This window comes from Thunnus maccoyii, chromosome 3, assembly GCF_910596095.1.
Source record: "Thunnus maccoyii chromosome 3, fThuMac1.1, whole genome shotgun sequence".
Classification (NCBI taxonomy): domain Eukaryota; kingdom Metazoa; phylum Chordata; class Actinopteri; order Scombriformes; family Scombridae; genus Thunnus; species Thunnus maccoyii.
The window spans coordinates 13923197-13941984 of NC_056535.1; the positions used below are offsets into that span (position 1 = coordinate 13923197).

Sequence of the window (18788 nt, forward strand, 5' to 3'; positions counted from 1 at the left end):
AAAAGCACAAGATTAAACAAAGTTTCAACTTTCCAAAAGACATCCAGCCATTTTCCATTTTTTTCTCCCTGTGGCAACACATCCACGATGCACTGCAGCGCTGAGGTTTAAAGATAAGCTGTAGGGCATGTGCCAAACCTGCAAAGAGAGTGAGAGACAGATAAAGAAGAAGAAGGAGAAATGGAAGAGATGGGTGAAAAAAGAGTAGGCCTACAAAGGTCACAAAAACTAGTTGTTTTTCTTTTACCATAAACAGCTAATATACATCAACCTAATTAGACTTCAGCCACTTGTATCCATATTATATTCAATCCATCACATACAATACAGGTAGTTCATTCTGTGCCTTTTATCAGTTCTGCACTCTCTGGCCCACCCTGTTGGCGGGACCATGTTAGTGGACCACAGTGAGGTTTGTTGCTGGGTTTGTGTTTGTGAGATGCTGCTTGTGTTGTCCGGTTTGTTTACTCCTCCTGGTGGCCACTCTCTGTATCACAACAGATGCTGACCTCTGTGGGTCTGCAGGAGTGACACAGACTGAACTTCTACAGTAAAAATTAAAAGCTGAGCAGCAGTAGTTGTCATCTAATGAGGTTTTCATGTCAGGTTGGATTGACTACACTAATATACAGTGATGGCACTAAAAGAATGATTAAATACATTGTTTAAAGGTTACTGTAGAGTGTATTTTTCTGTATCAATGTTGTAATCTAAAAGAAGTCATGTTTTTGGTATAAAGAGCTTAGGACCATAGCTATTAAAACTGCTAGTTGCAAATGATCAGGTAGTATTGGTAAAACACTGTCTTTAATAATGATAATAATAATGAGCCCTATGCCAGCAGACAATATAGGACAGTAGTTATCACATTTTTGGATGAAATTTTTATACAGAGAAAAAAAAAATCATACAAGAGAATTTCCCATACATGATGAATCTCCAGATTTTTTTTTAAATTGATTTTGATGTCTAATATGTTATTTTTTGTCTCAGCTGAATGGCTTTAATATGTTTCAGGTGAACATTATTTTAACATGGACATTTAGTACAGCACATTTAGTCTCTTTTAGGTGAAACTGAGTCATTTTATTGTAGTTTTTGTACAGTATGACTCAAGAGAATACAAAGAGGAAATTTGTTCAATGCTCCAAAAACATTCAGCCTACTTCCATTATTAACAGTAGTTGCCTTGATTGTTTTTTTAATAATTATACATAGCAGTTAGAGACTGCAAAAGTAGAGCATTTATATGATGAGTAATCTGACAGACAGAAAATGTCACAGTACCTGCCTTTATTACTGTATATTTTCTGCAAGTGCAGCACAGTTTGAGTCTGATATGTTGTCTTATTTCTTTATAATATATTAACAGCCTGTGGACACAGGAAGATGGAAACATGTACAATGTAAAGTAATCCAAAGCAACAGCTCTACAAACTACAAACTCAAAAATTTCTGGAGATTTCAATTGACACCTCTGACATGGTCTCAACAAATTATAAACTTTAACCTGGGTTTTGCTGCAGGGCTATTAAATTGAACTGCATTATGTTATATGAGTTAATGTTTTTATATTATGTAAATATAATACATATATTTCACAATTATAGCTTCATTTACAGAGTTGGAGGAAGTTAAACGTGTATACTTGTACTTGACTTCATATTTCAAGATAATTATAGAAGTTCAAACTAATTCTTTCTCAGGCACTACACTCTGAAAAATGACAATTTGTGAAGTGGTTACTAGTTTCAGGTGGGTTTTTGTGTATGTATGCCTTTTAGAAACTACTGCAGAAGAAACAAGGACACAGCGTGGGACAGTGTAATAAGTATTTTATTGCATTTTATAATGCCATTGTCAATAATTAGTACAGATTACATGCAACTAGACCTACTGTACAGTTTTTTATTGTCTGCATGGACAGACACAAGAAGATTCAGGTTACAAATACACAGATATATGTGTGTGTTTTTATACAGCATGAAGGAAAGGGCAGTGACTGGCATTACATGGCTACCCGGGGGTGGAGGGTCAGAGGGCTGGGCTCCACTGTCTGTCTAAAGCCACCACCCAGTCCCTGTCCCCGCCTCTTACTCGGGTCACACTTTCAAATATCAAGAAACAGAACAAAAAAACCAAAGGATAAAGAGAGGTAAACAGGTAAACTGAAACTAAGAAACAATACAGAGAGTCACTGCTGAAAATGTACACACATTCCTAAGGTTTAACCAGAGGAGAGCTGAAGTGGTAGTTCCATCGGATTCTGGCTGTCTACTCGATAATACCGTCAGGCAATGCTCCACTTTGAGAGTCCCTTCCCCCTCATGTGACACCTCAGAACTGTCCAATCACACACCAGGATTTGGGCTCCCTTTGTCCATTGAGTCAGTCACCAGCCAATAGGATGCAGGCTGGTCTTACAACACCATTACGTGAATGTACGAATGAGAGATAACAGCTATCAGTAAAGGTGATCAGTGAAGTCGATGGAGACTTTTGGAAGTAGCTTGGTTTTTGTTTGGTTAAGGTTGTGGCATTGGTTTAGTTACAGTTTGGTTACAGTTCAGGAGTTTGGACTAAGCAATGTTTGCTTGCAATGCCTTTGGTAGTCAGAGGATGAGCTGCATCTCTGAGAGCCATTCCACATTTTGGTATTGAGACTACGTGAGAGGAGGAGTATCAAAAATGCAACAGAGTCAGTCTTTGATCTGCCTCTGTGGGACTGGGAGATGGGGTTTGTGACTGGTCACCACCAGCCAGGTGTGTAACTCAGTGACACCCCCATGGCGCCTGCAGATGATTGACAGCTCTGCGGGTCGGAGTTCAGCACAGGAATGACGGGGGTCAGGGGTCAGAGCGAGGGGGGGTCACAGGGAGCTGGGACACAATATTGGCACCTGAAAGGACCAACAGTAATACCTTTCTAGAGCTCTGCATTTTTTAAAGCAAGAGAGGGGCTACATATTCTTACATTTTTTTCTCTTTTTCTTTTCGGAGGTTTTGGTCCTGTCTTTGAGAAAAAAGTCCTTCTGAGGTATCAATACATAATGAAGTAACTTTTTAGTTTGTTTTCCATTTGTTTTTTTTCTTTCCTTAAAAATGCATAAATGCAGTACAGAGACAAAAAAGTATCAAAATAGACCTAGCTAAGATAAATATACAAACAGGTGTTACCTAAACCACTGATCTAACTTTTATTCTTTTCATTTTTTTTCGAGATAATACACTTAAAAAATCAGCGTCCCAGACGTTTTATGAAGAACTGAAAAAATGGAAACAAACAAAAACAAAACTATTAAACCAAGATACCTGCAGCACTTAATATGATAAATACATATACTTCAGCATTAGCAGTACAGTATAGGAATCAGAGCTGAAAGCTTTACAATAGCTAAACAGGTGCAGAAAAAAAAATCCAAAAAAGAAGAGGAAATCAAAGGACAAAAATGGGAAAGAATGCCCTGGAGAGATAAGTCAAGCATTAATATACAAGAATACATCATGTTATGCCAAGCTGGAGAAAGAACAGAAGTGTTACATGGCGACCTGTGAACAATCTACATCTTTATAAAACAGCTTTGTTTACAGGTGTACCTTAAAGCACAAGTCAGAGATCATCTATGTACTGTATGCAGCAGTTCCTCTTGGTTTGGATAGTAGTAGTGATGAGTTTCATTAAGTGTATGTTAGTCCTCTCAGCGTCTCTTTGAGTGTTTTGGTGAAGGGGGTGCTGCTCTGTGTGGGTCTTTGGATATTTGAATGGTCACAGCCTTTGTTTGCACTAACCCATAGCCCTGCTTCTATGCTTCTGTAATACCCCTGTGTGTGTGTGTGTGTGTGTGTGTGTGTGTGTGTGTGTGTGTGTGAGTGTGTGTGAGTGTGTGTGTGTGTGTCCTGGTGGCACTGATATATTCTGCCCATCATTACCCCTGACAACCAGCTCCCTGCAACATCACATAGCCATCAAGGACCAGTTTCTCATTGGCTGAGAGCAGAGCCCGATCATGAATATGCACACATACAATCAAAAGCACACAGTCGAGAGGCTCTTCACATAGCTCAGTGTTGATCAGGTGCAGGAATATGGTCAGTTTTACACAGCTGATAGAAAACTTTTTTTTTTTATATATAGCGAGCACTTCACAACACACTTTGAGACATAGAGAGTGCTTTAGATGTGGTTTAAGGAGAGGTAGTCTTTTTAAATTCCATGGAAAGTGAAACGTCTCTATGTTTTTGGGCTCAAGCAGATGCGTTAGGGAGTCCGGATCACCAAATAGTTTTTTTTTTGTTTTTTTGTCAGTCATACAGTAAGTGAAACAACAATTTTGGCATTCATTATTATTATCGAGGAAGAATGGAGAAAAAAAAACATATTTAAGAGAGTTCAGTCTCCCATTGGCTATGTATTGAACCGTTTTGAAAAGGAGGTAGTGTTATTTTTGGTTTTTATCTTGTTTCAAGATGTCTGTCTGCCACTTTGTACTTGGTTAGAAATCAGTCTCTAATGTGACAGGAAACAGTCCTGTTTGAACACAAAGTCATCAGAAAGGTTCTTTCATTAAACAAGAAAATTGTCTGAAGTGCAAGAGATAGTTTGACAAAAAAGTATGAAAATATGAACCCAACTTTTAATTACATGATGTCCCTTGGTTGTTTTCCTCTTACATTGGTATATTTTCATTAGTTTTACTTGTTCCCTCTTTATTGTAATATTCATAAGATACATATATTTGGAATAACTCCTCCATGTCTGAAGATGTGACTTTTGTAACCACATTACAGTACGTTTCCTCTTCCTGCTAATACTAGATACAGATCAAGAGGGCATGTTTGTGTTTAAAGCAAAGAGCATTTTTCCTAGAAAAGTATCCTGTAAAGCCAGGTGTTTCGACAGAGCCAAATATTTTCTTTCTGCATTTAAAATCACTTTTTGTTGGCATCTCAGATTGTGTTCAAAATGCCTCACGAGTGCCTTATTTTAGGCCCGCTCATACAGTAGTAGGGCCAGTCCTGGGATTGTGTTTGGAACACAGTTTAGCCTGAGCGTGGGAGAGACAGGGTTTCACCTCTAAGTGCTTTTTTCTTTTCTCTTTCATTTTGTTTTTTCGGAGGAACTGTGCGAGGTTTGTTATTACTAGTTTTTGGCCTCATATCTAATGTGAGTAATTAATAATCGCTTCTCATGTAAAAGCTTTGATGTCTCCAAATTCTAGTTTGCTTTACACACTTTGGTTTTCGGAATGGTCAGCACTGTAAGTTCATGTATAATTTCGAAACAATACTTATATGAATACAATAGTAAGAATTCAAACTCCTGGTTTGTTGTCTTTTGGCCAGTTCTTTAAGAAGAAAAAAGGGAACTCAAAAAAGGGCAAAATAATCTACAGGGTTTTTGGTTTTCTACATATTTCTTTGGTTACCTGTAACAAAAATAAAACGGGAATAAGCAGATAATAGATTAAAGTAAATGTTAAATTTGGTATGGCACTGTAGAGAAAAGTAATGCTTTTTATGCTCACGGAAAAACAAACAAAAAATAAATCTCACGTGCTATTCCTTTTAACACAAACTCACACAGTGAATTGCAGATAGCTTCTACACAGTAACTATTACAACCATAGAGCTTTGAATCGAAGCCGAGCAGAGTTGCCACATTTGGTGTCCCACAGAAAGAATTCCCCCTCATTTCTTTATCAATTTGGACACAGTTCCAGGCAGAACCTTTGTGGGATGAGGTATTCTCTGACTGCAGTAATAATATATATATTTTTTAAAGCATTACTGATATTTCTCAACTAAATAAACAACCAAAAACAAGTGAATGAAAGAGAATTAAACAAAAAAGAATTCAGCTGTTAAATAATATGTCTGGATAATGGCAACTTTAAGTGCTATTTCCAAATTTCTTGCCTGCTACACTTGGGACTGAAAGGGAGAGGGGCAGGAGTCGGGGTCGGGTATTACAAGTTGGGACAATACTGCGCTTTCTTTTTTTTTTTTTTTTTTGCCAATACTCATTTGGAATGGTGTGAACAACCAGAGTAAATCAAACAAATTACAATACAAAAATAAAAACAGCATCCTTAGAAAAGGTACGTCGAAACAGAACGCCACCGTGGAAATATTGATCCTCAAAAATAAACAATGATAACAACATCAAATAAAAAAAGGAAATGAAAAAGCTACCACACGTTTTTTTTTTCTTGTTATATTCCATAATCAACAGTTTTCTTTTTAAGTCACAATATTTCTGTAGACAATTCCTCCCTCATTTCTCTCTGCTTCCCCTCTTTTCTTCTCTTTCTCAAAGTGTTCCAAGCTCATCCCTCCATCCATAGACAGAGGAGAGGAGAAGGACAGCACCAAATGGTCCTATTCCTGCAGTCTTTTCGGGGAGGGGGGATGGGAAGGGATGGAGGCGGGTAGGAAAATGTCTTCTTTTTATCTCACTTAGAAGCAAAGAGTTTAAAAGATGTCCGTCACTAAGTGTCTTGCTGGGGGCAGAAGTTTGGGCAGGGACCAGGGTCACGCCTTCATCTGGTCGGCCTCGCTGTGGGCTCGCACACAGACATGGAGACAAGAGCCTGCTCTGCTGAAGTGTTGGAGCACTGTTGGAGGTAATCTTTGAAAGCACTCTTCCTCCCTTCCTTCCTTCCCCATCTTAAAGCCCGACAGTTTCATTTCAATCAAATCAAAGAAAATGAAAAAGCAAGTGATTGACTCAAAGGGGGGAGAAGAAGGAGAGGTATACTGCACAGCCCCAGGTGACTGCTCCAAATCTATATACACATGATCCTGTGTGTGTGTGTGTATGTGTGTGTGTGTCTTTTTCTTTCTGACACACACACCCGTGTGTCTTCTCAACTGACGTAGAGATAGACGGCTAGCCAGGCAGCCCGAGACAACAGTGAGGAGGGTGTATGCAGAGTGGCGGAGCGAGGAGGAGAGAGTGTGTGTCCAAACCTCTGGGGGGGGGGGGGTCTCTACATAGAGTCTGATGTGACCAGGGTTTAAGAGGATGATGAGGCATGGTTTGACAAGTGAATGAGCGTGTGCCAGTGTGTGTGTGTGTGTGCGTGTTTGTGTGAGTGTGTATGCATCGAGTGGTGTTACACCTCTGAGCCAAGTGTCGGAAAAGAAACACATGGAGGTAAAGCAGTGCTCCACAGTCTTGTTTTTGCGTCTGAAAGTAACGGAGGTCATCTAACCCTGTTTGGAGTTTCTCAATGTTGTCCTTGGTTGCTTGCATTTTCATAAAAACAAAACAAACAAACAAACAAAAAAAAAAAAAAAAAAAAAAAAAACATTCTCTTTTTTCTCTTCTCTCTTTTCGCTTAAGTGTAGCTATCTTTTCCTCTTCACACTGACGAGAGGGCTTGGGATTGAGCTTGCTATGTCCCGCCCCTCAGGTCCGTCTTGGATCCATCCTACTCCAGCTCCTCGGTGGGAAGATCCTCCTCCAGGTCGCGATCGTCGCTCGGCAATGGCAGGCTGTGTGTGACGCCAGCCAGGAGGGATATTGGCCGACCGTCCTCCTCCACCTCAGTGGGCTCCTCCTTCACATGCACCGGGTGGCTGCAGGAGAGAGCAGACAGCTGTTAGTGAGGCAGATGACAATAACATTTTTTTTTATTCATGACACTTATGCCAAATATCTCCTGGAAACATTTAAAAGAGTTAATTCACCAAAACACACTAAAATGTATTTTTTCTCTTATGTGGAGCACTATCTATTTTTCTTTTGTTGTTTTGGAAATATGTGTCTATGAGTGCAGTTAAAGATTAGTGCAGACCTGTCAATCAAAGCACAAAAACGATACTATAAACACAACATTAACTAGACATTATTATAATTATTGTATTATAGTATTCTTTCTGTATATCTGTGTCATTATTTCTGGAAAAACGTACTGTTACGTTTTCTTTTTCAAAAATAAATGGAAAACTAACAATCTGGATTATGGGAAAGCATTACTTTTCTTATTTTGGCTCAACTGACAGTTTTATACTCATGAAATATAACCATTAGTTGTAAAAATTGTTTCCCTTGGGGTTGAATGTCTGTATTTTGAGTGGAAAAGCCTCAGAAACAAGACTTAGACCACCATAGAGCTTAGACTCTCCAAGGAATATGATGTTGTAGATTGTTCAGTTTAAAACAATAAGTAATCATTTTATAAAGATAATAACAATAATAAAAAATCACACTTTTAGTCTGATACACTGGCGTATGTGAACACAGTAAATGTAAATACTCTCAGTAAATTGGCATATGTTGAAGCAGTTTTGTGTTTGTCTGCTTGTACCTTCATGTATATGTGTATGCATGTGTGTGTTTGTGTGTCTTCATGTACCTGTACTGTTGAGGGCTGAGCGTTGGGCTGCAGCTGCCGTTGCTGTTGACCTGCTCCACAGTAGAGCTGACATCATCGTGGCCCACGTGCAGCATGTTGAGGCTGGCCGCAGATGGGGTCACCAGGGCAGGGCTGTTCAGCAGGGACAGACTGCTCTCGGCCAGAGCCGCCTACACACACACAGAGTTGTACGGTCACTTTATATAATAGTTCTTTATCAAACAATATGATAATATTAAATTAGAGAAGCTATATGATAATGACAAAATGATGTGTGACGTAATAAAAAAATACTGTTTGGAAATGATCCACACAATGTCCACAACAACCAGATATGTTGAAACATTTAACTCTACTTAACTTTAATATATTCAAAACGTAATGTTCAAAATGTGTTTGTGAGGTGAACTGATGTATACTGTAAGTAGTGTGTTCACAGCAACAAAGGATGACGGAGAGTTTTTTCTTTATGTTCTGATGAGAGCTCTTCCATATGGAGCACATTCTGATCCACTAACTTGCTAGTGAACTTAAAAAACCACTAGGGGGCACTTATATACAGTACAGTACTTCCCTCATCATGGTTTATACATTTAAGTCCGTTTTGAAAGTCTGTGTGTGTTCACATGAGAGTCGCAAGAGGGATGTTAAGTGAGACTGAGCGACAACCTCATCTTAAACACACACACACACACACACACACACACACACACACACACACAAACACATGAAACATCAATGTCTGCAGGAGGGAAAACAAGTGAACCAACAGGGGCAGCGTCTGTCACTGCTCCAAACACTCACATCCAGCTGTTTGTAGATGAGACAGATTGGACGCTGGCTGAGCCAACAGAGACTAACCCTGCCTCCCCTCTCAAACAGGAAAAAAAAAGAGACAAAAGATGGGGGAATTCTCACTGGCTCAGAGATGGATTTTCTGGGACAGGCGATAATTTTATGCGGTAACCTTAATTGACAACTACTTGACGCTATAAATCATCTCAGTCACAAAATTGCATGTGTGTGTGGGTTTGGTGTGTATGTATGTGTGTAGGAGTGAAGAGATGGGTCTAGTGTGTGTTTGTGTGTCTGTGTGTCTGTGTGTGTGTGTGTGTGTGTGAAGAGGTGGGGGTGGCACATGTGAAAGTGAGGTGGGAGGTGAGAGTATGTGTTGGTGTGGGAGGAGGAGGGAGGTTGTGTGAACGTCGTTAGGGAATCTGCTAATTATAAGAGGGAATTGATATTAGTGCCCTTGATTGCGATTGGCTGCCGTGTGTGTGTGTGTGTGTGTGTGTGTGCGTGTGTTTGAGGGAGAGAAAGAGAGGGAGATAGAGAGAGATGGGGGAGTAGAGGGCATTCCTTACCTGGTAGCTGGCGTTTAGGGATCCAAAGCCCAGGCCTGAAATCATGTTTTTCACCAGAGTGGGACTTCTACACACACACACACACACACACACACACACACACCAACACACACACACACACACACAAATAGAGGGAGAGAGAGAGAGAGAGGGGTGAGAATCACAGATTGAGCGCACATGTGAAAAGATGTCACCTCAGCCAAAGCGCTCTGACAAATCTCACAAATGTGTTTGTTACAAGTAGAAACACACGCAGACTGTAAACAGATGCTTAAATACACACATATAAAAGCGTTTCTGGTATCTGGCGTGCAGGTGTGTGTGTGCGTGTAATTATCCCCGCTTTCCCTGGCAGTTGGAGAGAACATCTGTTTACATACGCTAACAAGGTTTTTTCCTCTCCTGCATCTCACACAGCTGCTTACTAATGGTGTCGACAAACAAGGAAAAACACACACACATACAGTGCGCACACATAAGCCAGCAGTCCGTCCCCCCCTTTTTTTTGGATTGCTGAGTTGGCCCCTTAGTAATAATAGAGGGTCTATTTAGGCAATCATAGTGCCAGCACCCATAAGCTAGCACGCACATCAACTTCAAGTGTGAACCAAGAAAACAAATGCGTGTGTGTGTATAAATGCATATGACTGCATGTACTGATATGCATGTGTGTGTTTGCTCTTACCCGGTCATCTTTGGTGGTCTCCTCTTTTGGTATTCAACTTCATCCACAGTCCACACGGCCCCCTTCACGTTCTCAACACGAACAAAACACTTGTGCAGACTCAGGTTGTGGCGCACGGCATTCTGGGAAGAGAGAGAGGGAGAGAGAAAAAGAAAAGAGAGACGGGTTTAACATGACTGAAGACCAATCAATAATTTCCTCTGCATGATTATTTTATTTCATTTCATTTATCATTTCATATTTTTTCATTCGTTTCTTTTTTTGTGAAAGTTTTAATGTTTTTTGTGAATTTTGTCAATTTGCATCACAAAAGTTCAAAGTTCAAAAGAATTTAAGTACGGCCGGTGAAAACTACCATCTAAAGCAAGGAATGTATGAAACAATTGTTAAAGACATTCTGGATTTTTCCCTGTAAAGTGACACATTTAATGAAGTCACCACTGCCTGGTGTCACCTGATTCGATTACTTGGTTTGTCTGAAACACACCTCTTAAATTGTCATGCTATTCCATGAAATCGAAGGTAATGTAACACCAGCTGACATTGTTATTTTTGATCCTTTACCTGAAGTTCTTACCTACCTAGAGTTAAAAACTCTCACTCAGGGTGCGTTCAATACAAAAAAATGCTTTCTAGCTTGGTTTTAAGTTACTTTTTAAGTAGTGTGACCTGGAGGATAATCATCTTTTTTTTACCCATCAATTTTTATACACATACATACTGTAGCTGCATGAACAGTGCAGGGCTAATACGAGGCAGCCGTTCTCTAGTAGCGTTATTTTATCTCAGAATTTTTCTAATCAGTCATCATCAGCACACACACACACACACACACACACACACACATCCACAGGCACTCAGACAGGCAAGCAGGCAGGCACGCCGCTATCTTCGTCTCACCCCCCCCAGGGACAGGCCTCCCTTTTCATCTGCTATTTGTAGTTTGTTCATGCCCAATTTCATTACCAATTTTAATTCGTCTATAATTAAATCCTGCATATTCTCTCTGACACGCTGTTCTAAGCCGAGAGGGAGGGACAGGCCAGGCATGCATCACTCCTCGTCGTAATTACACACGCAGATACACACACGCGCACGCACACACAAACACACACGTAATTACACAAGCCATAATCAGCGGAGGAACCCTTTCTCCCCCACATCCCCTCAACCCCCGAGCCGTGATGCTAAGTTTTGTAAATGAGTCTGACCCCAATCTCCGCCCGCCACCCTGACAGTGCAAACACACACACACGTACACACACACACACACACACACACCAGACACCAGTGCTATTGCAGTGCTATTTGCATTTGTCTCCGTGATGAAAGCCTAATTCTCCCAGTTAAAACATTAGCAGTCATTTACAGTGGGTCACAGCACACATGCCACTCATCTCCCCCTCCCTCCGGCTGAGAGAGGCGGAGAGCCGGAGGCAGGAATTTTCGGGAGAAATATTGAATTGTGTAACAATGAAAAATAAATAAATAAATGAAGTCAGATTGACAAAAAATGTCTTTCAGGTTCACAGGTGTGACTGGAAATATTTTTACTGTAACTGCTTGACTTTTGTGATTTATCCAGTTGTGTTCCTGTCTTGTGACAAAAGCAGACTAGGATAGGCTACTCTCCCACCCTGACTAGGAATTCATGTAAGCAAGTAAGATGAATAAATGAACATAATTTGTGTTAAAAGCTGAAATTTCTGGACAGGAAAACCTTAGATAAAGACAAAGTGGAGCATCTTATAGAGTTTTAATAGCATTTTCTATTCTTATTCTTTTTATTCTGTTCTAATTTTCTTTACTTTTGGGACTTATTACCTAAAGGGAGTGATTTTTACTCAGTGCAACTGAAAAAAAAAAAAACGAACTATGGGATACTGTTTTTCAGGTAAGTTAAACATAAAATAAAACCTCCAACTCATCATGCAGCACCTTGAAATAACACTCAACACTCATTCCTTCTCCTCACTCCATCATCCCTTTCTTCTGCCCTCTGTCTTGTCTCCTCTTCATTCTCTGTCCCTCCGTTTCTCTGATCAATGACTTCCACTCACTGACACCGCTGCTCTCCTCATGAAATATAACGGCTTATTAAAGGACATACATCTCTACGGCCCTATTTGACTCACCGAGCTGGTATATAAATACATAAGGCTGTGCTGCGCTATATTTAAAGGTCTGCGAGGCCAACGGCACAGGAAGCAGACACCAGACATTAATAGTTAAAATTCATAAAAGTCAGATGAGGAGGTAAAGATATTCCTGGCTGCCAAGTCTCTTTACCCTCTCCGCACCCCTCCCTCCATCCCTCCATCATCCCCTCCCCTCCCTCTCTCCTCAGTTCAGGGCTATTAGAGGAAGGCCAGGGTCTCTCTACACCCCTCTCGTCCCCCATGTCTCTCTCACTCCTTTGCTCATTCTCTCACTTTCCCTCTCTCTGGAGGAGCTGACACTCAAATTAGTGTGAGGTTTCTGCAGAAATGGGTCAGCACCTACAATGGTGGGATCAGGCCAGGTATGTGTGTGTGTGTGTGTGTTAGAGATGAGGATGGAGAGAGAGAATTCAATGTGTGTGATCATGGGCAGTGTGCGTCAGCTTTGTATGTGTGTCTCTGTAATGAGGCTGTATAACGGCTAGATGTGGCTAGACTAGGCTAAGTGGGGCTGACTCTCCATATGCCATGCTGGAGCTGAGAATTGTTTAGGGCTGAGAGTGAGAGAGCTGGAGCATGACAAAAAAAAAAGAAAAAGATGAGGGAAAGAGCAGTAGGAAAGTGTCTCACAAAGGACTGAAACAGCCATTGACTGTCAAATCAGTCATATCTTAAGGAGCTTAGCAAAGTCTTAAAATTTGGGTGCAAGGGTGTGTGCTATTGTACTTGTATCATTCTGAGTACAAGTGTTAAATTTAGGCCTTCAAAGTGACCCCATTTTCTGCGAAGTAAGGTCATTTTGGCCAATCCTCGATGCTTCAAATAGCACTGCAAAACATACCTCACTCATTGTGGTCTGACAAGACTCAGCTGGCATCTGCTTGGGTTAGGGGCTTCATCAATGGGCACAGACCACAATTACTTTGCAGTCAGTTATACCAGCTTTTATCCAGTCAAGAGTTATACACCATATTTTAGTTGTCAAATCATTTTGTTCTAATTGATTCAGTCATAGACCAGAGTCCAAACTTCCATTTTCTAAATATGGTGGTGTTTTCGCCATCATCTAAACAGCTCCAAACTAGTTTGCTAATTGGTTTGGTTTCCATTGTCTATCTTTCAGCAAAAACTAAGCTCGGGATATTTACAGTAAGCTGGGTTATCAAAGGCTGTAGTTGTACTCTAAGGGTTAAATAACTGCAAATTTTGTGATGAAAGGGTTAGGAGGATTAAAGTTAAGGTAAGGAACTGAGTTTACATTCAGAACTTGTGTTAGTTAGATACAAGTAATAGAATACCCTAAGAAGGATAAGAAGAAACAGGTAGAGTGTGTATATGCTTTGTCTTTACCTTCCATGTGGCTGTGTTTCTCCTGAAATAGGCAAACTTTCGTGTAAACCAGTTGTAGATCTCATTGAGAGTCAACTGTCTGTCTGGGGACTCCAGAATGGCCTGAGGACAGGGAGAGACAGAACAATATTTAGAGGAGAACACAGACGAAGAGAAGAAGAGGAGGTGGAGAGGTGATCAGTGGAGAGACTTACATGACGTATAAGAGAGGCGTAGGTAAAGGGAGGCCTGACATCAGCGTTCTTGTAGAACTCACAGTTCTGAGCCAGCTCTGAAATAAGGAAATGACAGTGTTGAATTAGCTAATGTGACTCTTCATAGTGTGCAGTGTAACTTTAATGTAATGAATATTTAAAACAAATTAGGAAATTGTCTCAATGGTATTTTAAAAAATAAAAATCTATATAGAAATTAATAAAAAAGTTTAAAATTCATCTTCAGTTTGTTTATTGAAATATCTAATTAATATCTCAGTAGTGTTTATGTGGGTGCAGGATATTACTCTTTATACCAGGTATTTGATAAACAGTGCGTTGCAATACCCACTCTTGTAAAGATACTACATATTTCTTAATATATTTCTTTAGAAGCCAAACATAATTTATAACTTTTAAGGAGTAATTTGAATGAATGTGACTTCATTCAAAGCCACATACTTTAGAATACCAAGAGATGGCAGCAATTACATCTTTCTTTGAGTCATGAATGAAAGTGATGGCTGAATTAAGACGGATTACTTTGGCGAGGATATTTATAGAAAAAAACACATGAAAACAGTAACAAGTACTGTGAGAGAAACTTAGATCACTCATCAACACTGGATTAAAAAGAGCACTATTTGAGTTCATTATAAATTAATAAATCAATAGATAGATAAGATAATATATTAGATAATACATGGTAATAACACAAATAGGAAATTACTTGAGTGAGTTTAGAAACCCAAGAGAGAGGAAGATGTATGTTAGAGTCTACCTGAGGCGATGGGGGTGCAGTACTTGTCGGAGTTGCGTCTACGTATGGGCCCAACACCGTGCGTATGGGAGTGGGAGTGTGTGTGCAGGCTGGATGAGCTGATGACCGAGGGTCCCTGGCGCAGTGGGGTGATGGGGGTGGCAGCTGAGGTGGGGGGGTGGGGAAGACCCTCTGGGTAGACATCGCTGTCCCGCTTTAACAGAGCGCCACTGGAAGCCAGGTTCAACTAGAGAGAGACAGACGCACACATAGACAGGAATAAATTATTTCAGTTTTATGACAAGGCAAGGATGTTTAATACTTTTCCACTTCTGATTGGTCAACAGATCTACCTGTTTAATCAAAACATTTGGAGTCTGCGTTTTGAATAGCTTTTTTCACCCAAACACATGAAAAAAATATTTTCAGAAACACAATTTATGTTTCATTCATTAAAATATCCTATCCCTAATAAAATATATTGTACATCACTTTAATAATAATTACAGTGAGTCAGTGTATCAATTTACATCATGAAGGTTGATGTCAGCTTGAAAAGGTGAAAAATCTTATTTAGTGAATAAAAGGTAAAGTAAACTGACTTTAGGAGGGATTATCCATCATTTATATATATATATACATATATAAGAACAATAGTTTCTGTACTAAGGAGTGGAGATACTTTTTAGTGCGGGGACATCAAATGGATTTTATACATGACTAATGCTTCCCTCATGTTTACTTAAAACGCTTCACCATCTGCTGAGCACTGCTGCTGTTTACAGAGAAGCATCATCTACACAAGATAAGATCAGGGTCAGGTGATAGCAAAGTATCAGACAATGCTTTTTGTATTATATACATGACAAAACTCTTTCCAAACTACGAGTTACTTGTGTAAGAAGAGGAATACGTTTGAGTGTCATGACTCAGAAGTCAACAGTCCTGTTATATTATCCACTCATGGCTGGTACCTTCTCCTGCTGTGCCATACACAGAGAGAGCAAGAGTGGTCTACCACTTTTATGATGACTGAAAATTCTACATTATTCAACCAAGCAGTAGGGCGCTATACCCAAGAGTGACTACTAATGTTAATGCCCATCATATAAAAAAGAGTTAAGTAAAGTTTTGCCAGTTAGCACAATATATATCAATGATGTTCAGAGAAATAGGTAAAGCCTGTTATCAGCCATGCAGTGTGTCCCTGTGATTTGAGTGCACTACACAGTACATCTCTTGTAATTATAAAGAGCAAGAATGAAACTGTATATCAGTTTATAATACCATCAAAAAGCGGCATATCTTAAATATTGAAGTACTGTTTTCAATTATTTCAATCTATGCCAAATGAAACTGTGTATATACTGTAGACTATATATAATAGAGAAATGGCAGTTTTTAAAAATGAATAAGTTTAAAACTGTGTTTCTAATTAAAATTCCCAATTGTGTTCAAAAGTGCAACGCAATCATAATCTCCCGAAGGAACGTAAAAATTTATAAAGCGTATATTTTTCTGGGGGAGTATCCCAACACTCACTACGATCCTTGTCTCCCTAACATTTTCAAAATGCAACCTAGAGACTTGCACAGAACCGCACACACTGAATACATACACGCAGCGCTGGCTGCAATTAACCCTGAGCTTAGAAAAACAAAACCACACGACAGCATGTTTGTAAGGAGGGAACACACACATGCACTCTGTGGTGGCGAAGTCTTCACGGACCAATACGGCCCAATTAGGCAGAGCCTTGCACACACACATACGTACACACAGAACCAGTACTCCCAGTCTCTCTGGGACAGCCGTTGCAGGGCTGCTAGTTTAGGACTAATTAAAACTACTGTGTGTGTGTGTGTGTGTGTGTGTTGTCTAGATATATGTAAAATGTGTGAATTGCCTCCTCTTTACTCTGCCCCCTCTCTGTACCATTTAAACTGACTGGAGGGGGCGGGGCTGTTTAACAGGTACTTCATTAACGCTGCAACCCTGCCAAATCACCACGGCAACAGTCGAACCCTGTTAATTGAGGCCAAGCTTTGTTTCCATTCCTGACGCTCCTCCCCTGCCCCTCCTCCTCCAATCCCTGACCCTGAGGCTCGTCTCCAGTGGTGACAGAACACGCCTCTTCCTGATTTCCCATTAGATGTTAATGGCAGCTGATCCCCTTGCGATCAACACATCATCCAGATACACAAGTGCACAAAAACACACAGACACGCACATCACACACACACGTTGCCACTCGGCTACACCCATTTATATCCCCTCAAATTAAGACACTCTAACCTCTAATTGACAATTAATTTCAACATCTTCATATTTTAATAAGACTCCTCGTCAATCTGAATAATGAAATATTCATTAGATACCTAATAACAACCTCACCAACCAGTGTGGAGACACTCACACAGAAATGTACACACACATCACATCACATTTCTACCCTTTCTGTCACCACACACTGAAAATACTGTGAGAAGTGCTTTGGCTCTTGTCTCCCTGACCAGCTGAGAAATTGCAGTTGCATCAAATACAAAACAAAGCTGAACTTCGACTCAGACACAGTTTGAATGTGTGAATAGTTAAATGAATTTATAAATAACACATAACCCTCACTGGTCAATAGAGGGCGCAGATACCAAGCTAGAGAGTAACAGGGGAGCATGAAATGCCAAGAAGGTTTAGGAATAAAGAAACTGATAAATATATAAAATAAAAAAGAAGAGTTTGTAGCTGAATATGAAATAATAGCAAAAATTTGGTGTCAGAGGGTAAAGGAAAAGGTGATGTATTTTGCGATTTGGGGTTCCAGTGTGTACTTACAGGTTGGTTAAAAGGCTTTGGCTCTGAGGGGCGCATGTGCAGGTGGGTCATCATGGCTTGGAGTCGTTCGCTCTCTTTCGCCAGCTGGGAGACACACAACGGCGGTTATCACCATGAAATACACTTCATCTCATTTCATTACCCTTAGATTGATATAATGTGGTATTGACACAGAATTACAATTACAATTACACCTCAGGCAGAGAGATGGATATGAGAGTGAGCTGCCTCAGCACACGGAGCTCTCTCAAACACTCACACTAGCCTGCAGACACACTCGTCCCCGTTTGACATTGTTAACTGCCGTTTAATGGGTACTGCTACAGCCTGTGGAAACGCTGCATCCTCTGTGTGTGTTTGTGCATGAGTACAAGCGTACACATGTGTTGCCTCCAGAAACAACGGATCTACACTAAGACCGATAGCACCATTAACATACTTACACACTGCTAAGAAGTGTGGATGTGTGCAAATACGAGAAATTTAAACACAGCGCCGGTGCTTGCTGTATGTGTGTGTGTGTGCTGTTAGAGGGTAGAGTGGTGGGCTGCCTGTGGACTGCTGAGGGATGAAGTGACATGTCAGGGAGAGAGAGACGGCCATCCTGATGTGATGTGACACCAGCTGCCTCTCTGTCACTTTGTGTTCCCTGGTGGTGGCTTCAGGGACTCAGCTAAACGCTGTTTACCACCACCACCACCAAACACAACGCTAACCCTAATGCTGGACAGCCCACACACACATACACCATGATGTGAACAGGGTATTCAGGACTGTTTTGGAAACTATGACAAGATGTGCGTGAAGAGACAGGCTTTGTGCTTTCACTGCGTTAAAAAACTTTTCTCATGTACTGCTTGAGTACTTCACTTCCTACTGAGTGTTGGTGTTTTGCCTTTGCTGGAGCATTCAGATGTTTCAAGAGTGTTGTGTGCATGAACCACTTTGAGAAGAAGAGAGGCCACACAGCCTGGTCCTCTGCTTTCTAGCTCGCGTCTCTCTCTTTTCTCTTCTCTCTCTCTCTCTCTCTCTCCCTCCTCCCCTCTCAGCCTCTCTCCCTCTTGCTGGTGACCAGAGCAGCTTT

At 40.5% G+C, this 18788-nt stretch overlaps 1 protein-coding gene across 1 annotated transcript in view; it reads right to left on the minus strand.

The window, feature by feature from the left end:
- Positions 1–1818: 1818 nt before the first annotated feature.
- The window catches only part of foxp4 (forkhead box P4), a 168115-nt gene continuing 151145 nt past the window's right edge, over positions 1819–18788 (minus strand). The window contains exons 15-22 of the mRNA XM_042405824.1: positions 17705–17788; positions 14894–15119; positions 14113–14189; positions 13919–14020; positions 10410–10531; positions 9725–9791; positions 8361–8530; positions 1819–7581 (exon numbers count right to left, since the gene is read on the minus strand). Coding sequence (XP_042261758.1) covers positions 7434–7581; positions 8361–8530; positions 9725–9791; positions 10410–10531; positions 13919–14020; positions 14113–14189; positions 14894–15119; positions 17705–17788 — 996 coding nt within the window. The 3' untranslated portion in view covers positions 1819–7433. The remainder of the gene's footprint in view (positions 7582–8360; positions 8531–9724; positions 9792–10409; positions 10532–13918; positions 14021–14112; positions 14190–14893; positions 15120–17704; positions 17789–18788) is intronic.